A 27926-nucleotide genomic window follows, 5' to 3' on the forward strand; every position below is an offset into this window, starting at 1 on the left:
CTAGCAGGATAGTGGAGCAAGGGGAGTTACGGTCAGACGGACTCGGGACCTAAACACTATTCCGATAAAGAAACAGATACCAAACCCATAGAGTGGGATTGTGGAGTAAGAGGAGGTCACGATAAGACGGGCCTGGCACCTAAACACTAATCCCACAACGAAGACATCTACCAATCCAGAAGCAGAAGAAAACATCTACCAAACGATATGTTTTTTACTAAATAAAGGGAAGAACTTCCCACAAAACCCAATCCATAGCCTAAGGCCAAAAATGGAAAGATTGCAAAATCATATTCTAAAAACAGGAAGCAGCTTCGGCTCTCCTATTTCTTGTCTGCGATATCACTTATGTGGAAGCAGACGTAAAACACCAGGATACTACTACTACTGTACTCACATATACAAAACTTCGAGCGGGAATTTAAAGACGTTAATTCCCCGAGACAAGTGCTATTTCGGTTAGTAATTTTTTGAACCGGTTCAACAGTGCAACCCGAACCGTGACCGGATAACCGAGTGACCTTTTACATCCTTAGTTGTGTCCAGTGGATGTTAAACTCTCCCTCTTTCTCTGGGATCATCAGGATTTCCCCGCATAGTTCCACCTTGTCTGGCTAGGGAAAACGTTTAGTTATTCGGAGTAGCGTGCAGGGTTGGAATTTGATTTAAGAGGAAGCAATAGCGCTAGCGTCATAGTCTGGTCAAAATTTCCCTCATCGCACACTGCATGGTGTATGTCCATCCTCATTAACCCAGTCGGTACAAAAGAGTAGGACGCTAAACCCCATAAAACAACCCCCCCCCCTCCCAGGTTATGAATTATGAGAGAGAGAGAGAGAGGGAGAGAGAGAGAGAGGGGGGGAGAGAGTTTAACGTCACAATCTAGTGGGCTTTAGTTAGCAGTGGAAGGAATCTGAAAGAAACTCCATCCATGAGGTGGGATTGAAACAACGCTACCTAACTCAGTGACATACCTTATGATCAATAGTTCACGCGTTAAAGCCCCCCCCCCCCCCCCACCCTTTTTGGAAAAAATATAACAAATTATTTCTTTAAACCATTTATTCAGTGATACCTACAGTTTTTAAAGCTTTTATATAAGAATGATAAATAGTAACGAAAAACAAGAATATAATAATATTTATATTACAACACAATAATTTTACATAAAACTGTAGTAGAAATAAAGCCTTATTTTACCCCCACCCCTAAAATGATGCCCTACGTCAAACATTCACTCCACCGTCACACATCAAAAACACAATAATACAATAAATACATCGGACAACTGAAAAACGCATATGGCCATAGAAAAATCTAGACTCGGTCTAACCAGTTATTGAACAAGAGAGGACCAAGCACCATCGTTAAAGAGGTTTAAGACCCTACACCAATCAAAAATGTACCAAATCCACCATGTAATATCAAGATCTTTACATAACTGTTTGTGATTGACCGAAATGGACGTACGTAGGACACGACAATACACGTCCATATTGAATGTGCACAGTGTTCGTATGAGCTCGATGTGAACGACGGTGTAGTCTTGACCATCCAGTGGCACCAAGGTCATGGTTTCATGTACAGTAGTGGACAAAAAGAAATTTAAAATGGGGGGTTTGGGGAAGAGTATTTTTATCATATGGAATGAAATTCGAAGATGGCGAATTATCTTGCCGGAAAGCCAGTTAATCTGTTTTACTCTTGGTCTGTAGTTGCCTAGGTAACGGTCGACGCTGCAGAAACTGCCGGTCCATTAATTTATCCATAATACAGGTTGGTAAGAGACCATTCAATATGGCAAACATCTGAAAATAAAAATCAAATAAAACGGGGTTTACCGTCCAACTTTTCTGATCCTACTGGGCTAATGAAGACGGAAAAACTCCATACAGTGTGCTATGAGGGGAATTTTGCCTGGACAGCGGCGCTGTAACCTGTTCTAATATCGAATTCCAACTGCCAAGGTTTCTTTTACGTGTACGCCAATGTGTACACGGAACCTCGGATTTCCGTCCCATACGAACAACTATGCATTGTTCTTTGTCAGGCCCTCCGTCCTGCACCACTGACAATATAAAGCATTCCAACAATAATTTGAGATAGTGGAGACAGCGCCAGGTTTGGCGTGAGGTCTGAGGGATTACCCGAGAATGTTTTAAAATCAGAGTCTGTGAAACAATATCTCTTCTCATTTACATGTTAAACATTAGAGTGGAGTCAGCACGGTGATAATGAAATGAAATGAAATGGAGTTTAACGTCCTACTGTTCTGCTCCTATGCTGGGCTAATGAAGACGGGATACGCCATACAGTGTGCTATGAGGGAAATTTTGTCCGGACAGCGGCACCACGGCCTACTCTTATATCGAATTCAAACTGCCAAGGGATCTTTTACGTGCATTCCAATGTATACACGGGACCTCGGTTTTTCGTCTCATCCGAAGGACTAGACAGCTGTCCTTGTCAGGGGGAACCACGCCGGAAAATCTGGATGAACTTTCTCGGCCAATGCAGGGATAGAACACCCGACCTCCAGGCTAGCGAGCCAGCGTCTTACCCACTTAGCCACATGATAATGCTTCGTGTGTTTATTTGTTAAATGAAAGTAGCAGGAAAACACCTCTGCTCGAGTTTAGGTCCAAACAGTTTTAGTTTAATTCTGCATTTATAAAAGTTTTATATTAGCCACGTTTGGTCACTGTGACGTCACACTTAACTGTCTAGTAACGTAACGTGACTATATTCATGTCTAGGGCATATCCATGTGTGACAACTACGATTTAAAGGCTCAATACCACTCTTGTTGTAACTGAATAATATGTCCCAATCTTTATTCTGGTCAACAAATTGTACTATTTTACAATATTCCAATTAATTGATGATGCAAATTTCATGTTAACACAACTAATTTAAAAAATTGGAAAAATCCAACTAAATGATTTGAAAAGCCTAACTTAAACCTTTTCAAATGTGACTTGGGTTTAAAAATATTTCGAACCATCTTGAGAAGTAAAATAGGATGTAATGGATAATTTACACAACAACAGGTAGGACACTTAAACATCTAATACGTAGAATAAGGCTATTATTTATTTTCTGGAGCTGTCAAACCAGCAAGAGTGTTACTGTCCCTTTAAAGCGAGATCAAGCCTTCTATTGAAGATGGTCACGTACAAGCTTATGATTGAAACCACGTCACTTGACTCAATGATAGACCATACGAACTACCACTCGACCGCCCGAACCCCTCAGTTTGGTCGAGGACACGAGTTTAGAGAAGAATACAACTTACACAGAAAACATCAAACCATTGGTTACCACCAGGTATAAGATATCTAGTCTCAGGTTCGACATTTAATAGCGCATCTTTAAATGCTTCTAGTACTGGTTGTATAGTAGGACTGGTTGTTCGAGCACCAGATTCTATAGCTCTACAGAAAGAATCATGATATTCTCTGCCGTACACTTCCCGTATTTCTTCACTGGCATTATTCCACATGACATCTAAATCATTCTTTATTCTAGCTTGCTACAAAAAAAAACCCCAACAAAATAAAAAAAACAACAAAACAGGTTACTTTTAAAAATCAATTAAACATACATTATTCAAGAGTCAAATCTACCTATTGCAGGTCTTCCTTTAGGCCTGAAATGTTATCTAAATTATTAATTAGACATTAATGAAAGGCAGTGGCTATTGTTAGGACGAGTCGTAAAAATATTTCTCATGCTATTGTTACGACGATGCTTTCACACCCCTCCATCGGCGAAGTAAAAAACTGAATAGTCGTAAAAATAGTCCTAACCCTAACCCGTCCCATCTCTTAATTGCTGCCTTCAGTTCTGAAAACGTTTAAAATACTGCTCTTTTTGCAAAGCTGGTGATGGGGAGATTGGCAGCAATTTTGGAATTCGTTCTAATTTTGGCTCAGACTCGTCGTAACAATAGCCACTTACTTAATGAAATGGGCTAATGAACACAGAAAAACGCCATACAGGTTACTTTCTAAAATCAATAAAATCTTATTTCGTTCAATTCACGTGTTGTCCTATCTATTCTGTTATTAAATGTGAAACCACCTTGGCTCTGTGTGAAGACCCTACTCACTAACCAGCAGGTCCCCTGGTAGCTCGTACGTAACTAACGTACGAAAATTAAATGGTAGCTGACTTTTTTTTTCGCACGTATACAGTGAATGGCCATTTTGCTCAGTAATCCCAGCCAGAATTTGGCTATTTTTTTAAAATTGCGTTAAAGTTTTAAATTTTTGTTTATAACTGAAATAAATTAACTTTTAGTCAATCCCCACGCTAAAAACATTAACAGAATTGATTGTGTATATCTGAAATAGAAACGGCCGAAGCACAAAATAGTGCCAACATGCCGACTTCAAATCTAGAGTTGTAGATGATGTTATTTTTGTGAAAAATCATTGGAAGAAGCGATGAGACGTTCTGTACGGATTATACAGTCCTAAAGGCTGCAAGAAGGCTATTGTTTACAATGTAACATTGTGTCTTGTAATGTTGATAATGATCATAACGATGGTGTTTACATTTGTTTGTTGATGTGACCTCATGACCTGTGACGTTTAGATAACGTCATGGATATCATGGCTATTCACTGTGCCAGAGTCACTTCTCAGCAGGTAGGGTGAGTCTGTCGTTCAGATTGGTGTTAGCTTCCGGTGTTTGACCCCCCCCCTCCCCCAACTCATGACGTCAACTGGCAGAATATCGCCATTGAAGAGACGACCACTGTCAAGATTGGTCGCATTATTTCTGTTACGTCTTTTTTGTAAATCATTTTTTTCCCTTTATTTTTAGTGAATCCTGTACAGCGCAGTGGACGCTTACGACTGGCCCCCGGAACCATTCACTTGATTTGATATTTGTTTATTTTTTGCAATGTCAATTTTCTGTCTTGTCTGCAGGTTTATCTTCTAATCCACGGCGCGATCAATTCACGACAATGTTACCATATTGAAAGGAACAAATGTAACCCCCAAAATCTATTAAACTTTGATTTTTAAAATGAAGACTCACCCCTTCTTCGTTGAGACAACCTGTTATACCCCCGTAATTACCAGGCTGGATAATCGAGGTTTTTATTCCAAATCGTTTCATTTCCAGACGTAAAATATCCGAGAACGCTTCTCCACCGTATTTGGTAATACCGTAAGCTGAGTCGTATGGTAGTGCAATACGACCTTTACAACTGGTAACATTTACTATACGACCTGCAAAACATGAAATAAAATGAGGTTTAACGTCCAACTGTTAGGGTGATCCATGTACTCACAGAAATACAGTCCACTGCTGATAGTTCGAGACTACCACTGAAGCGTGCACATTCGCCGTGCCGAGACCAACTTTCTGACAGTATGATACTATAAATAGCCATGGCACGTGCAATTCTCTACAAATCTATCAACTATTACAGCCGTAAAAAATTTATTGTTGACGAATTTGAATAGCAGTTAAATTAAGCTTCTTGGTTATTACAGCAGATTTAGAAATTACGTTCGTTTCATTTTTTAAATCGCTTTATCATTAACTGTACCGTTAAGAGCGGCATCTTTTGGTTTAGTACAAATAATATCTCTGAATCACTCGGGTTAGGCAGGAACATGATACTAGCAGTAGTTTCATTTTACTTTTACAAGCTTCTTAAAACGATTGTTGAGCTACCTAACGTGCTTATTTCTAAATTCAATTTCTTGTTCTAGCTTTCTGTTACGTTTCGTAAAAAAGTAGTCTTGATTATCACGACCTGTCAATCAGACGTAGAATGGTCGATTGACTGGTTAAGCGAGACTAATTTCAAAACAAGGGCACGTAACCTATCTTTTACTCAAAAGTGTCTGGATGTTATGGACAACTCTTGGAACCAGTTTTCAGTCTATTATTTATACAGGATTAATGGTCATAGCTTATTAAGTACAACATGATCGTTTATTTAGTGACTATAATTGTGTGAAACTGATTTGAGGCTTGGCATATATATAAATATTGTGGCGTAATTGTCGAGATATATGGAGATATTTATTTATGGTGGGTCACCCTACGTACAGCTTCGACTGGGCTAATGAAGACGGACATACGCCATGCAGTGTACCATGGGGGAATTTTGCCGGACAGCGGCACTACAGCCTACTCTTATATCAAATCGGGGGGTTGGATGGCCGAATGGTTTGTCATTGAGTCAACTGGAATGGTTTCGAATCCACGGTTGTACGTGACAAGGAGTAGGGTCGCCTGTCCAACCTCGTGGGTTTTCTCCGGGTCCTCCGGTTTCCTCCCACTGCTAAAGACCCCTACGCACAAGCGAATTATTGAAATAAAATTAAAACCATATGTTAGTCCCGAAATGACCTCTCTCTCTCTCTCTCTCTCTCTCTCTCTCTCTCTCTCTTCTATCTATCAAATCTCAACTGTCAATCCTTGTCGGATTTAGCGGGGAGAAGAAGAGACGTGGCTGGGGAGGGGATGACCAAAATTTTAAGTTATAAAATTGGTATCCAGTGGCTATCTTTTTATCGGGACCTCCGCAAAGTAAAACATTTAATTGGTCGTGGTTGGTAGACAGTAATCTGATTAAAATACAAATCTATATTTAGTTTCTCCAGTACATGAAGATCTGACCGGTTGTAGTGGAAGGTCGTGTCAAGTGTCATACGAGTAGCCTCGGATACCCACAGTTCCCCACAGGCCGTTTCATTGGCTGACTCCTCAGATCAACCAGAACGCTGGTTATATAACTCTCCCAGACAAGTAAAACGAAATATTGAACTATAAAAAATGAAACGAAATAGGATCTGTGTTTTAATTAGATTGGGTTGGTCGGGGTAAATGTTACCTTTAGTCTGTCGTACAAGTGGTAAGAAGGCTTTAGTTACTCTGACCATACCATACATATTGACATTACCAATATCTAAATACTGTTTCATCGTACAAAACTCAATATCACCAACAAAATTAATACCAGCATTATTAACAATACCCCATAAACCTACAATATACAAAACAATATAATTACCATTATATCATTGGTATTAACAATACCCAAAAAACCTACACTATACAGGGGGGGGGGGGGGGGGGTGGATGGCTGAATGGTTAGCGTGCGCGAGCTGTATCATAAAGTCTGTCATTGAGTCGACTGGCGTGGTTTCGAATTACCGGTTGTACGTGACAACAAGGAGTAGGGTCGCCTGTCCAACCTCGTGGGTTTTTTCCGGGTCCTCCGGATTCCTCCCACTGCTAAAGACCCCTATGCGCAAGCGAATTATTGAAATAAAATTAAACCATATGTTAGTCCCGAAATGACCTAGTTTGTGTCTCTATCCCTACACTATATAAATACAATATAACTAATCTACCATCTTGTGTTAAAGATCACTGCAGGTATCTGATGTCGAGAAGCTAAGCAAATAAACGTGGATCATATTACCTGTATTGTTTTATAAATAATGAAACAGGATTGATAATCTGTTTAAAGAAAATGACTAAAAAGAAGCTGATAATCTTAATTAAAGATGCATTATGTAAGAGCTAAATCTGCTTATTGCAGGCTTTAAATGTTCTAGAAACTAGTATTTAGACATTTATTAACGTGATACACGATCGCCATTTTATATTTAATTTTTAAAAAAAGGGTGAATCGGGACTGATTAACAAGTTTCCTTGAGCTACAATAATAAACAATCGATACCACATTTTGTCAAAACTTCTAACAGTGATAACTTCACTTAGAATAAAGAAATTTGAATGAAATTTGAATATATTCATTTTGTATATTCATCTATTTTTGAACTATTATAGCAAGAGCGGTAAGTGTTTTATTTAAATCTTATATAATGTATCTTTAATCATAGTAATAATACAGAGAGAGAAATGTGGGGTTTAACGTCCACTCGACACAAACTAGGTCATTTCGGGACTAACATATGGTTCAATTTTATTTCAATAATTCGCTTGCGAGTAGGGGTATTTAGCAGTGCGAGGAATCCGGAGGACCCGGAGAAAACCCACGAGGTTGGACAGGCGACCCTACTCCTTGTTGTCACGTACAACCGGGGATTCTAAACTGAACGTATGTGCAAGCGAGTTATTGAAATAAGATTGAACCATGTGTTATTCCGAAATGACCTAGTTTGTGTCGAGTGGACGTTAAATCTCTTCGACCATGTTTCCGGACCTACATCAAGTGGAGTTTTAAAACGAAAGTAAGCACTCACCGGTGTTTCCACACATTTGCTCCACCTTCTGTAAACACCCAGTAACACTTTCATCTTTACCGACATCCATTTGTAAAACATGGAGTCGATCAGAGTTGATGTTTTTAAGTTCATTGGCACCTGTTCCATTTTCATGTAAACAGGTAGCAAAAACATTAAATCCTAAATCATCCAAGTATTTAGCTAAACCATGACCAAAACCTACAAAGTACAAATAGTTTAATCACTCCAACGTTTTCCTCAATATTTGAGTTACTCCATGTATTACTCAATATTTGAATTACTCATTTAAATTACTCAATATTTGAATTACTCATTATAACTCACACATTTAAATTACTCAATATTTGAGTTACTCCATCTATTACTCAATATTTGAGTTACTCATTATAACACACACATTTAAATTACTCAATATTTGAATTACTCAACGTATTACTCAATATTTAAATTACTCAATATTTGAATTACCGAAAGTACTTCTCAATATTTAAATTACTCAATATTTAATATATACTGATTATAGTACCGATATTTTAATTATTCAAAGTATTACAAAAAATAAATAAATTAATCATTATAATTCAAATATTTAAATTCACCACAGTAATACAAAGTAATACAAATGTTTAAATTCTTCTTCTTGGTACAAATATTTAAATTACTCATTATATAGCATAAATATTTAAATTACTTATAGTATTAAAATATTTAAATTACTCACAATAGTACAAATGTTTCAATTACTCAAAGTATTAAAATATCTAAATAACTCAAATTATTACAAATATTTAAATTACTCAAATTATAACATGGCTATTTAAATTACTCAATATGCGATAATCAATTTCTTGCACAGACGGGCAAGATTATCTATTGTCCCCAGAACTTCAAATTATCTGTAAATATTTGCTGAGTATATTTATTTGATGTTTGTATGGATGTGTGGGTGTCTAATATTTGCTGATCTGCTGAGTTTGTTTATTCGATGTTTGTGTGGATGTGTGGGTGTCTGTTTTTTGGGGTTGTTTTTTTTTTAGTTTATGAAATTTGAAAGGTATACTAGTCATTTTTTTTCCATCGTCGCCGTCTTTATTAGCCCAGTCGGAGCAGAACAGTTGGACGTTAAACCCCATTTCATTTCATTTTTCCATCGCCGCGAATATCTACCGTCAGTTGGCCGCACGATAAGATCTCTGCTGTCTTCAATTACAGATTCTAGAAATATATTGTTAGTGGAAATTTCATTGAGACAAACACGACATTTAACATACCTGAATCACATCCAGTTATTAAAACATATTTTCCCTCCGTCTTCAAAAACTTTGCCGCCTTTTTACGAATTACAGTGTAGGCGAAATAAACTATGGAGAAGAGAGCCAATGACGTCACAAAGTTCCTTTGTAGAGCAGACAACAACAGCAGAATGGCTGACACAATAAAAACGGCTTCAAAAACGTGTAACCCAACCATCTCTGATATTGGCTTCATCTAAAACATTTTAATTAAACATACATTATGCAACTCTCGATGCCATCGCCAGCCAGCCAGCCAGCGATAATTAGTGGATTGAAATACATTTTGTGAAGGATGATTAAAGTGGATAATCGAGACTTTAGTAATGATGATCGAGGCTAGCATAAAATTCAAAAGCTAGTACCTGGGCTCAGATAGGAGCAATTTGATTGAAATTTTCAGCAAATTCTTTTACATTATCTAGTTTGTATCTATTATAGTGATAACTACCAACTCTTTATCTAATCTCAAATAATGTACGTATTATTCTAAGGTATAAATTCGCCTGCCATCGTTTTATATGCGGCATTTGTTTATTGTTAATACAGAATATATAAAACACATGTGAAAATCACGTGGTAAAAAAATATTAATGGCTGTTGATTTTTATCTCTTGTCTGGTCGAAACAATATATCCAGTGACGTCATATTCGTTGGTGATTTCCCTAATTCATGTATGTATGTTTACATTCCTATATCCTTTCGCCTCAATCATAAATATTGGCTTCGATTCCAGACCAATTAACCCTTAACATAAATTGTCATGCAAAAGGCACAAAAAAGGGGACAAGAAAGGGCTATCTATAAATAGATACATTTTATATTTCATCCGGGTACAACACGAGAAACATTTCCAACCGGTTTTACTCCCTATAGTAAATCCCTTAGTAGACGCTCGAGCAGTCGAAATTCATACGCCGGTGAAAGGTAATAGTATTTTCTATATAGGCCAAATGGCCCACGTTGTCCATGTATACTGTATGGTTTACTAGTGCGACAGCTTGTCTTCACGGAGTTGTCTAGCTACAGACAGCGAGTAAAGACTTCTATGCAATATATTGAATACGTCACGTGATATATGCACTGTCGTTGTTGATATGCAATGGCTATAAATAAATAAAAGCGACCTAATTCAGAGCTGAGCTGACACGTCGGTTAAAATGTTACATGATACTTGACATGTTAAACCGTTTGCATATTCTAATATATTATCAATATTAAAATCATTCAGTTTTTCCTAAACGTATATAGTGATTTATTTTTAAATTGTGAAATTAGTTTATATTTGTACTTACATTTACAGTTGTTCTTCCACCTGATAAGATAACAAACAAACGGTGTCGAGTAATTTTCCTACCTGAAGTAAAATACCCCCATGTATAATTATACCTGCTAAATGTTGGCTTTGCCTAAAGATGCATTATGTAAGAGATCGACCAATTGCAGGTCTTATTGAAGTAATTCGCTTGCTCGAAGAAATTTTTAGCATTGGTCGATAATGCTGCGTTGCCACTGCGTGCGATGCGTTACGATAGGATTGTCGCTATATTAGAGACTTTTCGCAAGCGGAATTTTCCCATCCGTATCACGTATCCGTATCGTATACGTGATACGTTGCGTCAATGTAGTTTTAGAGTTTTGGCAGATTTTCGCGTCGCGTACGTGTGCGTCGATCAGCTGAGCTTAGTTCTATTACAGCATGATGGCAGATATCGACTTCGACTCGACTGCAATTGTTGGTTTCACTGATGTATCATTTCAGAAAGTTTATACCTCTTTACCAGATTTGCAAGGTTCCGCCTCACTAAATCACATCAAATATACACCTTCGTGTTCTAGAATACACAAAGATTCATAAAAACGCTACGATACAACATGTAAAAGTAGCAAAAAAGACGGTAAAAGGACACGACAATGTTATACGGACCTTTTCCGTATGAAAGCTGTTCGATACGTGCTGCCGTATCCGTGTGCCGTATCACGTATGAGAAATACACGAACATTGATGACGTCACACGCAAAATCCATACGGATACGCGATACGGACCAGAAATTTACGCTTGCCAAAAGTCTCTAATGAGTCCACGATCAAATACGTTCGGTTACATTTCGATACGATCAACACGAATGCTACGACTGGCCTCAATATTATGATAAGACCTGATAGGATCACCACGATTACGACACGATGAAAACCACGATTTTAATCGTAGCGTGAATTGTGATAGTGGGAATCTAATATTACTACAGAAGCCGACACTTGATGCCACGACAAACTTTCTGATCTAGGGTCCACACATTTGTTATACCACGGCAGGAGCCGGCCGAGGGATTCACACAAGGAAGCCCTTTAATCTCTGATATACATGGCCGCTAAAAGTGCTTTAAAGGCATTATCACCTTCAGGGTGGAGTATTTTTTTTTCTCGTTGCCATAGATATGTCACAGGTTAATCTACCCGATCTTCAATAGCCCAGTCGGTGCAGAAAAGTAGGACGTTAAACAAACCTCGTTTCTTTTCTTCATTTTATTTCATTTAAAAACTGTAGTCTATAGGGTTTTTAATACTCTTTGTCCATTTATATACCTCGGGTCAGTAGTTTTCAAATCATATTTTGTTGTGACGTCAGTACGTTATTATACTTTTATTTCAGTCATGCGTGAATTCACTATATCTTGTGGTTAAAGGGAAGCAACCATCATTTTAAGAGCTGTCAAGAGAGAGCACGCGACGGAGCATATCGTATCATTCATTATTTGCACTGTGGTAAGTTAGACAATTATGCTTTGTTTCGTATATTTTAATTAAATTCTTTAATCGTCATGGCAACAGGACACTGACAACATAAAAAGTTCTGCAAACTGGGGTAGATTTTTTAATTTTGACTCCTGAGAAAAATACCTGGTACAACTAGAAGTACAGTGTGAAGGGGGTAATTTATGCCGGCCAGCTTTTCATCTAATTCTTTTTAATTAGCCAAATGTACTCGACCATTTTGCTCCTATCCGAAGGACTATGTACACGTTTGTTGACAACCCTGCCAGTGACCAGGTTTACCCTTCACTCGTGAGCTTTTTGTGTGACACAAGCTGTTTTATATATATCAATGATGGGGGGGGGGGGATATTGCGTAGATGAATCATCCCAGTTGGTGCAGGGCAGCCGGACTTTAAACCCCATTTCATTTTACTTCATTCTACGTAGTACACTGTATTATCCCAGTCGTGGCAGAACAGTAGGACGTTAAACCCCATTTCATTTCGTTTGTATGAATGATATATTTAGTCTATAGAGAGAATAGATGACCTCTGACCTGAACGTTGACTAGAGACAGGGTAGTTATTTGAGACATCAGTAGGCCTATGTGTATATAGTTATAAATAGGTTATAATTGTATTAAATAGAATTGTACCACGCGCTAGTGTTATCATTGATCACATCACGAGACATACGTACGTTATTGTAAGTCTATATACATTCAAGGTCCTGTGTCCACGATGGCGTGCACGTAAAAGCACGGGCAGCCACAGTGGCTCGGTGGGTGAGACGCTAGCTCGCTAATCTGGAGGTTCGATTCATGCGTTGGTCGAGAAAGTTCACTGGAATTTTCCGGCGTGATTTCCCCTTGTCAGTGGTGCAGGACAGAAGACCTGGTAAGGGACAACGTATAGTCTTTCGAATGGGACGAAAAGCCGAGGACCCGTGTACACATTGGTGTGCACGTAAAAGATTCCTTGAAAGTTGGAACTGTCCGGGCAAAATGTTTCTCATAGCACACTGTAAGATGTATAACCCATTCGGAGCAGACCAGTAGGACGTTAAACCCCATTTCATTTCATGTCAAATATTTGGCGTATATAGTATCAATTGTCAAGATTGCTGAGAGAGAGAGAGAGAGAGAGAGAGAGAGAGAGAGAGAGAAGGTTGGGCAGATGGATTGGTATCGAACCCATGCCACTTAACTCAATAACAGACTTTATGATCTCACATAGTTTTAATATTTACAGACATAACATCAGAAATAAAGCTCACCTTGTAAACCACCTGTATCTTTAAGTTGCCAGGTACGATAAAGTAATTCAGTGATTGTATATTATATAGGTAACCTTGATAATTAGTGTCCATCTTATACTGATGATAAATATAATCTGATAATTATTGAGGTTGGGACAAGGTCAGTTAGCTGTAGTATATACACATTGATAGAAATATCCAATATACAGGTAGAGTATTATAATATACAGGTAGACTATTATAATATACACGGCTAGAAACAGGTAGAATATTATAATATACACATATAGAAACAGGTAGAATATTATTATATACACAGGTAGGAACAGGTAGAATATTATTCTATACACATATAGAAACAGGTAGAATATTATACTATACACAGGTAGAAACAGGTGGAATATTATAATATACACAGGTAGGAACAGGTAGAATATTATTATATACACAGGTAGGAACAGGTAGAATATTATTATATACATTCAGGTGTGGGTTGTACTTGTCGGTGGTGCAGGGCGGAGGGCCTGACACAGGACAGTCTCTAGTCGTTCAGATGGGACGAAAACCCGAGGTTCCATGTACACGTTCACGTTGGCCTTCTCGTGAATGAACTCTTGGCAGTTGAAATTTGATATAAGAGTAGGTTGTAGTGCAGCTGGTCGGGCAAAATTACCTTAGCACACTGTATGGCGTATGCCCCTCTTCTAAAGCTGAGTCGGAGCAGAAAAGTAGGACGTTAAACCCCTTTTCATTTATTTACGTAGCTTATACAGGGTAATATTTATTCATAGAAATACAATGATTACAGGTGTTTTTCGTCCTATCGGAGTAACTACACACTGGTCTTCATCAGGCCCACCACTCACTGAGTCACCATGGTACATTACTCACTGAACTACCATGGTACCTTACTCACTGAATTACCATGGTACCTTACTTACTGAACTACCATGGTACCTTACTTACTGAACTACCATGGTACCTTACTCACTGAACTACCATGGTACATTACTCACTGAACTACCATGATACCTTAATCACTGAACTACCATGATACCTTACTCACTGAACTACCATTGTACCTTACTCACTGACTTACTCACTGAACTACCATGGTGCCTTACTTACTGAACTACCATGGTACCTTACTTACTGACTCACTGAACTACCATGGTACCTTACTTACTGAACTACCAGGATACCTTACTCACTGACTGAACTACCATGGTACCTTACTCACTGAACTACCATGGTACATTACTCACTGAACTACCATGGTACCTTACTGACTGAACTACCATAGTACCTTACTTACTGACTCACTGAACTACCATGGTACATTACTCACTGAGTCACCATGGTACCTTACTCACTGAACTACCATGGCTCCGTATCGTGTCATCGCTAACACTAGATTTTAGTCTATTAAAACACCTTACTCACTGGACTACCATGGTAACTTACTCTATGAACTACCATGGTACCTTACTCACTGAACTACCATGGTACCTTACTTACTGAATTACCATGGTAACTTACTCACTGAACTACCATGGTAACTTACTCACTGAACTACCATGGTACATTACTTACTGAACTACCATGATACCTTACTCACTGAACTACCATGGTACCTTACTCACTGAACTACCATGGTACCCTACTCACTAAACTACCATGATACCTTACTCACTGAACTACCATGGTACATTACTTACTGAACTACCACGATACCTTACTCACTGAACTACCATGGTACCTTACTTACTGAACTACCATGATACCTTACTCACTGAACTACCATGGTACATTACTTACTGAACTACCATGATACCTTACCCACTGAACTACCATGATACCTTACTCACTGAACTACCATGGTACCTTACTTACTGAACTACCATGGTACCTTACTCACTGAACTACCATGGTACCTTACTTACTGACTCATTGAACTACCATGGTACCTTACTCACTGAACTACCAATGTACCTTACTTACTGAACTACCATGGTATCTTACTTACTGAACTACCATGGTACCTTACTCACTGAACTACCATGGTACCTTACTTACTGACTCACTGAATTACCATGGTACCTTACTCACTGACTAACTCACTGAACTACCATGGTACCCTACTCACTGAACTACCATGGTACCTTACTCACTGACTTACTCACTGAACTACCATGGTACCTTACTCACTGAACTACCATGGTACCTTACTCACTGAACTACCATGGTACCTTACTAACTGAACTACCATGGTACCTTACTTACTGAACTACCATGGTACCTTACTCACTGAACTACCATGGCTCCGTATCGTGTCATCGCTAACACTAGATTTTAGTCCATTAAAACACAACATACAGTGAATTTTTCTTCTCGACGAGACAAAATATTATCATGTATTATTTGTGATATTCTAGGGTAGTCTATCAACAGTATTAGAAAGATGAGATTCCTGGTGGCGGCCATTTTGTTGATGCATGTCTCGTTGATATCAGCCAAGAGACCACATATATTATTTATAGTTGCTGATGATCTAGGTAGGTATTGTCTTCTATCTTCTCCTGCTTCTTCTTGTGGTCCATTATCTCCATACTTATGTCCATACCATTTTATACGCCCATATATCGTCGCTCCTCTCTATCGGCCTGTCTAACCGTCCACACTTACTTGTACCCACTGCAGAGTTTAAAGCCGTGTTGCCCAAATTTTAAGAAGCAGCCAGTAATGGGGCAGTGATGGCTCAAAGTAGTTCAGTAGTCTCCTGACTGATCATTTACTTGTATCCACTTAGCTGAGTTATACTGATTAAAACTAATCAGGGTTAGGTGAGTTATACTGATTAAAACTAATCAGGGATGGTTAGATTTGTGCAAAGATCGCCTTGAGCGAATTTGGGCATTTTCCCAAAAGTAGTTCCACTTGTGGTGCTGGTGGCAGATATCTTATATAAAACATTAAAGCCTCTATCACCATTTTGAATCCCTTGTTGTGGCAGATATCGTATATAAAACATTAAAACCGCTATCACCATTTTGAATCCCTTGTAATATTACAAAAGCTGGATCCCTAAAAAGAGAGAGAAATGGGATTTAACGTCCACTCGACATAAACCAGGTCATTTCGGGACTAACATATGGTTAAATTTTATTTCAATAATTCGTTTGCGCGTAGGGGTCTTCAGCAGTGGGAAGAAACCGCAGGACCCGAAGAAAACACACGAGGTTGGACACACGACCCCACTCCTTGTCACTTACAACCGGAGAAGCGAACCAAAACCAGTTGACTCAATGACAGACCTTATGATACAACGCGCACGCGCTAACTATTCGCCCCCCCCCCCAATCTCCAAAACGTAATATCAGTCCAAATGTAGTTCAGTTCCGTTCAGTGATATGATAAAAGCAAACCAGCGCCACCTTTCATGGGCCTGTTTTTAATTCAGTTGAATCCAAACGGTTATCTACAGTTGATTACATTATAAAGCCGAGACAAAATCATCCTCGATATCCCCAACTCATGAGTCCATTCAAGGGATTTCCACGAATACAAATTATCTGCCCTTGGTGATTTCATTGGCACGTAGGTTGATTCTACGAACCAATCAAAAAACAGCTTACATACCAGTCTTAGCCCCATTGTTTACGTTCACCTCAACATACTCGATTATGGGAATGTTTGCAAGAAATTTAATATTGAATGAATTTTTTGATTGGTCGATTACAATATCATAATTATCAAGGGCGGATAATTCAACTATGTGACTTTCTGTGAATGTAGCCAGGGGTTAGTGGAGTAGAAAGAAACGATACCACTGGATATCGAGGATTGTCTGATATTTGATGCGAGTGACAATGTGTGTGTGTTTTTATTTATTATTTTCAGGTTGGAATGATGTTGGTTTTAGGAATCCTGATATGTTTACACCTAATATAGATAAAATAGCCCATCAAGGTGTAATATTTGAATCAGCCTATGTCTTACCTGTGTGCAGTCCGTGAGTAAAATATAAAACATTTTTAAAGTGACAAAAAGAAAGAAATGACATGACATGCTCTCCATAACGTCTCCGCTTCAAGCCTGACTGATAATAAACATACTGGGTTGTATCGCATCAACCAGTAGCCTACATCAAGTGTGAAATGGGGTTTAACGTCCAACTTTTCTGGCCCAATTAGCTAATCGAGACGGGTAGACGCAGTGTGTCGTGTGCCATGAGAGAATTTTTCCCGGCCAGCCGCGCTTCGGCCTACTTTTATTTCGAACTACAACCGCCAATTTAATTGTCTCTTACGTGCCAATGTGTACATGGACCCCGGCTTTTTGTCCAATCAAAACCAGGCTTTCCGTCCTGCGCCACCGAAAATGGAAAGCCAGAATAGAACCTTTATCATTAGCCGGGCGCTGGATGTCGCAAGACCTGTACATGTATATAAAGTGATTCTGGTTTGTTTTCAGTTCCCGGTCAACTTTTATGTCTGGTATGTATCCATATCACACGGGACTACAGGTGAGTTCAAAATGAGTTATCTCCCTTTTGTCAGCTTATTTTTACTATTTGTTAGTCTAAAAATGTCTGATGGTTATAACGAATAGAATAATAGTTATAGAACCTGTAAATTGTTATTAATCTATTACAGCATATTGTTATTGGGGATCAGAAAGTTTGTCTACCATTACATCTACGAACTCTACCTCAGCAGTTAAAAGAAGTAGGCTATGCAACTCATGCAGTAGGAAAGTAAGTTTGAGCACATCGTATAGGTCATTTCGGAACTAACATATGGTTCAGTTTTATTTTATTAATTCGCTTGTGAGTAGGGGTCTTTGGCAGTGGGAGGAAACCGGAGAACCGGAGAAAACGCACGAAGTTGGACAGGCGACCCTATTCCTTGTCACGTACATCGGGGGAATATAAACCACGCCAGTTGACTCAATGACAGACCTTATGATACAGCGCGCACGTGCTAACTATTCGGCCATCTAACCCCGCTTATTTTTGTTGGGGTGGGGGCTAACTTGGATTCGATCCCATGATTCTATCCAACATAATGGTAGGGTTCATTACTTAGAAGTTGCGCAAACTAACATAGTTCTGTATTCATTATGCTTTATGATTTTATTGTAGGTGGCATTTAGGTTTTTGTAATTGGAATTGTACACCAACCTATCGAGGTTTTGATTCCTATCTAGGCTATTATCATTCTCAAGAAGATTATTATAGTCATGTACAGGGTATGTTGTATTTCTTCTTCCCCTTCTTCTCCTTCTTCTTCTGGTGTTTAACTTCCGCTTCCACCGATTGTGATATCACAGACAAGTTGCTATATTTTATTATGCTTACCGCACGCGCAGTTGTCTCCCCTGTGGGAGGAAACTGGAATACCCGGAGTAAACCCACGAGGTTAGGAAGGCCCCCCTATCTCCAAGCCACCTACGCTCACATCAGCTAGAGCTTGAAGAGACACCCTAGACCAATTGGCCATCCCAACCTGTCGCATGTTGATTACAATCGTCTTGTATTTATATTTATTAGCAGTTTACAATAGGAGCTTTAATAGGATTCCCGTGTGACGTGGGTGGGGGGATGGATGGCCGAATGGTTAGCACTTGCGCGCTGTATCATAAGGCCTGTCATTGAGTCAACTGGCGTGATTTCGAATTCCCGGTTATACGTGACATGGAGTAGGGTCGCTTGTCCAACCTCGTGGATTTTTCTCCGGTTTTTCCCCCACTGCTAAAGACCCCTACGCGGAAGCGAATTATAGAAATAAAATTAAATCATATGTTAGTCCCGAAATGACCTAGTTTGTGTCGAGTGGACGTTAAACCCCATTTCTCTCTCTCTCTCTCTCTCTCTCTCTCTCCCTCGTAACGATCAACTTACAGGTCATGTTTTCTACTTTTAAAGGCGTTAAAACTCTTTTTTCAGAAGTTAGTCTAGTCGTTCGGGTGCTCTTGATTCAGAAGTTAGTCTAGTCTTTCGGGTGGGACACTTGTGCACACACTGATATACAGGGAAAAGTCGCATTGCCTCCGAATTGCATGTCTTCATTATCCCGGATTTTATTTTTATTTCAGGGGGTTATTTGGATTTTAATGACGGTGAACGAGTTGCACGAGAATTTAATGGACAATATTCTACGGTAAGAACTGGACCCAGGGATCATCAATATATAATCGAAACGTGTTCTTTATTTATATTTTACGGTAATTTATGGTAGTTTGTGATATCGTATGGTAGTTTATGTTAATATACGGCATTATGTGGTATTTTACGGTATTTTATGGCATTTTATGTTATTGTATCCTATTTTACGATAGTTTATGATATCGTGTGGTATTTTACGGTTCTTTATGGCATTTTATAGTAGTTTATCATATTTTAATAATATGTCCATTTATAAAGCGCTATATCCACAAAACGTGCTCATGGTGTATAATACACAAGTCTCTATTAATATAATTTAAACAGATAAGTTTTCAAGTCAGATTTGATTTTATTAAGTGTAGGAATTCTGTGAAGGTCTAGTGGTAGTTTGTCCGACTTTGTAGATGCAGCGACTTTAGGATATCGAATGTTATTTTACTATAATTTATGTTAGTTTATAATAATATATTGTATTTTGCGTTAGTTTCTGATATTGTATGATATTTTACTTTATAGTATTGCAACTTATAATTTGTTTTCTGTATTATCATCTTCCAGTATGTTTATACGAACAGAACAACAAATATTATTGAAGCCCATGATCCAGATGTACCACTTTTTATGTATTTACCATATCAAAATGTACATTATCCTATACAGGTAAGTCAGAATTTACCACGGTGACTCAGTCAATAGGACATTGGCTCGCTAACCTGGGGAGCCACGGTGACTCAGTGAGTAGGACGTTGACTCACTAACCTGAAGGTTCCGTGTTCAATCCCTGGGTTGGCCGAGAAAGTTTTCCGGCGTGGTGTCCAGTTTTCAGTGGTATAGGATGGGGGTCTGACAAAGGACAGCGTATAGTCATTCGGATAGTACGAAAAACCGAGGTCCCGTGTAGACATTGCCGTGCACGTAAAAGAACCCTTGGCAGTTGGAATAAGAGCAGGAGATAGCGCCGCTGTCCGGACAAAATTGTCCGCATAGCATCCTGCATGGTGTAAGTCCGTCTTCATTAGCCCAGTCGGAGCAGAAACTTAGGACATAGGGTTGATAGACCAACATAGGCTGTATAAATGTTTAGTAACGGTCATACTATGAGTTTAAATAACACCTATATATAAGTTTGTGATTTATTTATAGCATGTATAATGATGATTATATTTTAAAGGTACCAGAGAAATATTCTAATATGTATCCACATGTATTTAACGAGGGGCGAAAAAAATTCTCAGGTAAATAAACTTCAAACACACCACGTAACTATAATTAGAGTTTAACGTCCACTTCCACTGAGTGTGATATCGCAGACAAGTTTCTTGTGGAAGAAAAATACGCCCACACCAGGGATCGTGACGTGAGCAGAATCGTGACGTTATTATTTTTTCGTTCAGTTTGTGTTGTATTGTGTTAATATATTGTTTATATCTGTTGTATTGTGTTAATATATTGTTTATGTATGTATAGGTATGGTTAGTGCACTGGATGAAGCTTTTGGTAATATAACCAACGCTCTATTTAACAAAGGAATGCTGGACAATACCCTAATATTATTTACTACTGATGTAAGTTATTACCTCCCCTTGATTAGATATTTTATATTTTAAAGTCTGTCTCCGAGGCCTTGGGGATACGCGATTGAACGTTGCTATGCCATACTAAGCTATGCTACGCTACGCTAATTATGTTAGAATGGTGCTGAAGTGTTTATATTATGTTGTGTTATATTTTAGAATGGTGCTGAAGTGTTTCTATTATATTGTGTTATATTTTAGAATGGTGCTGAAGTGTTTATGTATGGTGATAATTATCCATTACGAGGTGGTAAACATACTTTATGGGAAGGTGGTACTAGAGGAACGTCCTTCATGGCAGGTGCAGGAATTACACAACCAGGCATTCACTATAATGGGTTAGTTGCAGGGCCGGATTAACCATGGGGCACCATGGGGCACAGGCCCCAGGGCCCCCCACATTAGAGGGCCCCCCACAAAAATCCCAGATGCTTCCAGCCCCCTCCTCTAGAAATGCCATCATTTCATAGCACTCGCATGGATTGGTCCAATGAAATAACGCCAGAATGCGCTAATTTTGTGGCAGAATTTTTTTTGGGGGGGGGAGGTACTTCTAAATGGCTCCACGCAAGTGCCTGAAATGCCAGGAAATCACGTTTCCGGCCTCCAATTTCTGAAAAGATTTTGTCGGGCAGCAGGTCTGTCATTGAGTCAGGTGGTACGTGACAAGGAGTAAGGTCGCCTGTCCATCCTCGTGGGTTTTCTGTGGGTCCCACTACTAAAGACCTATTTACACGCGACCTAATTATTGAAATAAAGAAATGAACCATACGGCTTGAGGAATATAAGATATGATGTGAATATTGTTTGTTTTTTTTTAGATTGATTCATTCGGTTGATTGGATGCCAACCTTACTAGGAGCCGCTGGTGCACCACAACGTAAGTATATACATCATGGTTACGATCAGTTGCCTTGGTGATAGTTAGACTATAATATGATTAATATACCCGACCTCCAGGCTAACGACTACTCCCCATGAACTGACCTGTTAGGGTGACATCTATATGATCACTATATAGTATCATCAAGATAGTTCCGGTTTAAAGGTATCCCCGTGTTGGGTTTGACCACGACTCCCTATGATACAGTCCAATTATTACCAATTATTAACGTTTCCCACCCAATGATTTGGTGTGTGCGCTTTACATCATAAGGTCTGTCTCTGTGTCAATTATAGCGTGGTTTCCATTCCCCACTTTGATTTTCTCTGCGTCCAATCTCTATGAGTTTATAACGGTGTATGTTTCAGTTCCTGGCCTTGATGGTGTTAATCAGTGGGATTCTATCAGATTAAATCAACAATCAAAGAGAACAGAATTTATTTATAATCTGGATGATTTCCCTATACCAACACAAGGTCATGCTGGAATCAGGTAAACATTGAACCATCTCACCTGCTGGAATCAGGTAAACATTGATCCATCTCACCTGCCGGAATCAGGTAAACATTGATCCATATCACCTGCCGGAATCAGGTAAACATTGATCCATCTCACCTGCAGGAATCAGGTAAACATTGAACCATACCACCTGCTGGAATCAGGTAAACATTGATCCCATCTCACCTGCTGGAATCGGGTAAACACTGATCCATCTCAACTGCTGGAATCAGTTAAACATTGAACCATACCACCTGCTGGAATCAGGTAAACATTGATCCCATCTCACCTGCTGGAATCAGGTAAACATTGATCCATCTCACCTGCTGGAATCAGGTAAACATTGAACCATATCACCTGCTGGAATAAGGTAAACATTGAACATACCACCTGCTGGAATCAGGTAAACATTGATCCCATCTCACCTGCTGGAATCAGGTAAACATTGATCCATCTCACCTGCTGGAATCAGGTAAACATTGAACCATATCACCTGCTGGAATAAGGTAAACATTGAACCATGTCACCTGCCGGAATCAGGTAAACATTGATCCATCTCACCTGCCGGAATCAGGTAAACATTGAACCATCATACCTTATGGAATAAGGTAGTCATTGAACATTTCTCCTGGTAAAATAAAGTACACATCAAATTATATGTTTTAGGGGTTAATCCGTTCGCTAGCAATATGTCCGATATATGTTTCAAAGATGCTGGCCATTACCCGCATACATCGATGAATAGCAGTATCCCTCCAACCCGGATACAGCTGTTAGAAAATACATTAAAATTTGGAACACAAATATAAAGTTGTAAACGGTGTTTAAGTTATTTGCTGTAGACTAATTTGATCAAAGAGCGTAAATTATTCCTTGAGATTTGAAGAAATGGAATGTCATTTAACTGTTCTGTACGAACCTGTTAAGTAGCTGAAACGCTCGGTATTCGTGTAAAAATCTTCCTTGGAAATATGACCATTAACTCATATGTTAGTCACGAATTATTGTTTTAATGAGAGCTTGTCATCCAGTCTTTCTATTGTATTGTAGAGTTGGTGATTGGAAGTTGTTATTGGGTTATCCAGGTCAGACTGATGGGTGGACCAAACCAATGAACCAGACAAAAGATACTCTATTATTAAATAATATTTATTTCGCTGGTGATACTCCAACATACTTATTTAATATAGCAGGTACTGCTTCTTGGACTATATTATCTAAAATCACTGCTTTGTTATTTGAAATCAATCCGCGGATTTGTTGACCTACAAGTAAAGTGGTAAAACCGGACCACATATTGCAGTACTCGGTCAGGGTTTAACGTCCTTCTCTTCTGCTCCTACTGGGATAATGCTTACTCTTATATCCAATTCCAACTGCCAAGGTATCTTTTACGTGCTTGCCAATTTGTACACGGGACCTCAGTTTTTCGTACCATCCAAACGACTAGACAGCTGTCCTTTGTCAGGCCCCCCGTCCTGCACCACTGACACCAAGAGTAAACCACGTGGGAAATCCTCATGAACTTTCTCGCCCAACACCAGGATCAAACCCGTAACCTCGAGACTAACGAGCCTGTGTCTTACCAGCGTCTTACTCACCGTGACTCCAGCTTTAAATACAAGGACGGAGTCAATGGTTCTAATTTATGTATTTAAATATTATTTCAGATGATCCCAATGAATATAATAATATGGCCGACAAACGTCCAGATATTGTTGGTAAATTAACTGCTAGAATCAACGAATATCGTTTAACCTACGTGGCTGCCAACTATCCACCTCCCGATCCACAGGCACGAGAAGTAGCAAAGAAGAATGGCAACGCATGGGCACCGGGATGGTGTTAAACTCCATGACAACGCATGGGCACCGGGATGGTGTTAAACTCCATGGCAACGCATGGGCACCGGGATGGTGTTAAACTTTTTTTTCTCCAATTTATTAAAGCTTACACACGTTCATTACATTCCTAAAAAATAAAATCTGATTAAAATACAGATCTATATTTCGTTTCGTTTTTTTTATACTTTCGATGGCCTACACTATATGAAGATCTGACAAGTTGTACTCGAAAGTCGTGTCAGGGGTCGTACGAGGGGTTTTTGACCCTTTGACGTCAGACATTGATTAATCAATCAGCGTTGACGTTTCTAGTGGTTTATCCACAGTTCCGTGCACAGCACGCCAAGAAGCCGCCGTAACAGACCGTTTCATTGGCTTATCCCTCACTTTAACCAAAACACCGGTAATATAACAACTCTTCCAGATAATACTGTAGTAAAGACAAGTAAAACGAAATTTTGAACTTTAAAAAAAACGAAACGAAATAGAATCTGTGTTTTAATCAGATTGTAAAAAATGGCATGACATTTGTTCTTCTAGTTTCATGTTCTAGCGAACCAGTTCCCCAAAACTTTTAAAGATCACAGCGGCTTAAATCAATTATTGAACGTCCAGTTTGATCCAGTGGACGTTAAATCTTAACCCATGCTCTATGAAGCCGCCCCACATAACTGGAACAAGTTTAAAGATCCTTGTACTTAAAAAGATTAGTAAAAGTCCAGAAATTATCCACTTTGTCTCTTTAAATTATTGAGAGCATTCTATTCAGAGATGTCTAATAGTTTAACGCTTTAGATAGCAAGGTCGGTCATGGCGTCAAGTGACATGTTTCGAATCCCCGTGACAACGCATAGCGAATTACTGAAATAAGATTTAACCATATGTTAGTCCCGAAATGGCCTAATAATCTTGACCTTCAAAAAAAACCCCAAGACAATAAATCTGTATTGATTTTTCATATATTTATATTTTTTATAACAATGTTACATAATCAATAAAGTTGTTTAATAAACTATATTCCGCCTTTGTGTACATGTATATTTAAATTTAAATTGTTAAGCCTGCGTATATCACCCTGGCCTGTCTCACACGGACGTGTCTCCCCCTGGCGTAGGCAAGTAGAATGACGCAAACATACATATAATTATATTAATCTATGCTGTTATTGGTGGCGGTGGGTGGGGTGACTTAATGGTTAGCGCGTGTGCGTTGTATCATAAGGTCCGTATTTATTCAACTGGCGTGGTTTAGATTCCCCGGTTGTACGTGACAAGGAGTAGGGTTGCTTGTCCCCCGGTTTCCTCCCACTGCTAAAGACCCCTACACGCAAGCGATTGATTGAAATAAAATTGAACGATATGTTAGTCCCGAAATGACCTATTTTGTGTCGAGTGGACGTTAAACCGTTTTTACATTTTATATCAAGCAGTGGATACATAGGTTACAAGCATAGGTTACATTACAAGATATACAATTAACATCTTTTTTTTTCTCAACTCCAACTCCTGTAAAAATCTATACTTTCGGTGGCCTACACTACATGATCTGACCAGTTGTTTTGGGAGGTCGCGTCAGAGGTCATATGAGCGGCTTTTGATCCTATAACGGCAGACATTTGATTAACCAATCAGCATTGGTGTTTCTAGTGGATTACCCACAGTTCCGTGCACCTCACGCCAAAAGCTCGCCGTAACATACTATTTGATTGGCTAAACCCTCACATCATCCAGAACAAGTCAATGATAACAACTCTTCCAGATCCTAGTGTAGTAAAGACTAAGTAAAACCAAATTTTGAATTATAAAAAAACGAAACGAAATAGTACCAGCTAGTACCAGCGTGGCTACATGATATAGTCGTCTAAAGAACCCAGGCGATGTCTAACACTAAAGAAGTGCCTACCTTCTCTCAGAATTGAGCGTCTGTCTGTCGAACGCCAAGAGCTCTGCTGGTTTTCTACCCTTGGCTTTCGGCTTTCAATTATCTAATTGGATAGATATGACGTAATGAATTATAATGATTGGTTACTAAGCCAAATGATGTAATAGGAAGTTTCCTACGTCACAAGTGATACGCATGATATTCTGGATTTACCCAGAATCGGCTATGTTTTCGTTTTATAAAACTTTTTATGTGTCAACCATTCAATCATTTTAATCTCAGTGCGTAAAATATGACTTCAATACAAACTGTGAATCTGATAATTAGTTTAAAGATACAATATGGTCACAAAGATCATATATCGTACTCCATATATAGACTTTGTTTTCTTGTAAGAGCTAAAACTGCCGATTGCAAGTCTTTATTTTGGCCTCAAATGTTATGTAAATTATTAATTAGAAATGAAATGAAATGGGGTTTAACGTCTTACTGTTCTGCTCCGACTGGGCTAATGAAGACTAGCACACGCCATACAGTGTGTTACGAGGGAAATTTTGCCCGGACAGCGGCACTATGGTCTACTCTTATATCGAATTCCAACTGTCAAGGGATCTTTTACGTGCACGCCAATGTGTACACGGGACCTCGGTTTTTTTTGTCTCATCCAAATGACTAGACAGCTGTCCTTGTCAGGCCCTCCGTCCAAATTATTAATTAGACATTTATTCTCATGTCAATCAATAATTAACTCTCTAGACCATTGGATGGCTGCGATTTTCATAGGATTTAAACACGATTGTCAGTTAATGAATTTATCAAAACTGGATAATCGATACTTTATTTATTATTGTAACAACGGTAGCAATGACAATCGCTAACTTCGCCCAGAATAAAGTAATTTGTCTGAAATTTTTAATAAACTCTTTTTTTATTATCTATGTTTTAACTATTATTGCAAAAACTGCCAACTCTTTATGTAAATCTTATATAATCTACCTTTATGTATTGTAGACTTGATGTTTAAATTCTCATCCTGTCCTAAAGTAAACAAAATGGTTTGTGTGTGTGTGTGTGAGAGAGAGAGAGAGAGAGAGAGAGAGAGAGAGAGAGATGGATTTAACGTCCACTCGACACAAACTAGGTCATTTCGGGACTAACATATGGTTTAATTTTATTTCAATAATTCGCTTGCGCGTAGGGGTCTTTAGCAATGGGAGGAAACCGGAGGACCCGGAGAAAACCCACAAGGTTGGACAGGCGACTCTACTCCTTGTGACGTACAACTGGGAATTCGAAACCACGGCAGCTGACTCAATGACAGACTTTATGATACAGCGCGCGCTAACCATTCAGCCATCCAACCCCCCAAAATGGTTTGTTTTGTTGTTCACTTGTCATTCACATACATTAGGAATATTAAACATAGATTTTAATGTATTCGCTGTCTAAATCCCCTGACGTCACATTGTGACATTACGCAACCTATACTTAAGTAAATCAAAGGTATATTTATTTTTTTTTAAAAA

The 27926-nt window shown here is 38.8% G+C and overlaps 2 protein-coding genes across 5 annotated transcripts; one reads left to right on the forward strand and one right to left on the reverse strand.

Annotated features, from left to right (window-relative positions):
* Window positions 1-1095: 1095 nt before the first annotated feature.
* LOC126827233 (retinol dehydrogenase 7) lies at window positions 1096-10988 on the reverse strand. Of its 2 annotated transcripts, none has more exons than XM_056102401.1 (7): window positions 9904-9921; window positions 9518-9734; window positions 8244-8444; window positions 6863-7015; window positions 5050-5243; window positions 3296-3532; window positions 1096-1808 (listed from the first exon to the last, which is right to left on the reverse strand). In XM_056102401.1, exons 2-7 carry the CDS (start codon window positions 9732-9734, stop codon window positions 1689-1691), a joined length of 1122 nt encoding a protein of 373 aa, XP_055958376.1. In that variant the 5' UTR covers window positions 9904-9921; the 3' UTR covers window positions 1096-1688. The 2 variants fall into 2 exon arrangements, with proteins under 2 accessions (XP_055958376.1, XP_050412438.1); XM_050556481.2 differs by lacking the exon at window positions 9904-9921 and adding an exon at window positions 10835-10988 and having other exon boundaries at window positions 1098-1808.
* On the forward strand, window positions 9901-25534 carry LOC126827232 (arylsulfatase B). Of its 3 annotated transcripts, none has more exons than XM_050556478.2 (16): window positions 9901-10015; window positions 12194-12306; window positions 15990-16109; window positions 17455-17566; window positions 18028-18079; window positions 18210-18310; window positions 18698-18804; window positions 19651-19715; window positions 20279-20380; window positions 20892-20955; window positions 21188-21285; window positions 21496-21632; window positions 22116-22174; window positions 22546-22669; window positions 23726-23868; window positions 24346-25534. In XM_050556478.2, exons 3-16 carry the CDS (start codon window positions 16016-16018, stop codon window positions 24522-24524), a joined length of 1437 nt encoding a protein of 478 aa, XP_050412435.1. In that variant the 5' UTR covers window positions 9901-10015; window positions 12194-12306; window positions 15990-16015; the 3' UTR covers window positions 24525-25534. The 3 variants fall into 3 exon arrangements, with proteins under 3 accessions (XP_050412435.1, XP_050412434.1, XP_050412432.1); XM_050556477.2 differs by lacking the exon at window positions 9901-10015 and adding an exon at window positions 10121-10213; XM_050556475.1 differs by lacking the exon at window positions 9901-10015 and adding an exon at window positions 10361-10466.
* Window positions 25535-27926: the final 2392 nt, after the last annotated feature.

This window comes from Patella vulgata, chromosome 7 (assembly GCF_932274485.2).
Source record: "Patella vulgata chromosome 7, xgPatVulg1.2, whole genome shotgun sequence".
NCBI classification, from domain to species: Eukaryota; Metazoa; Mollusca; class Gastropoda; family Patellidae; genus Patella; species Patella vulgata.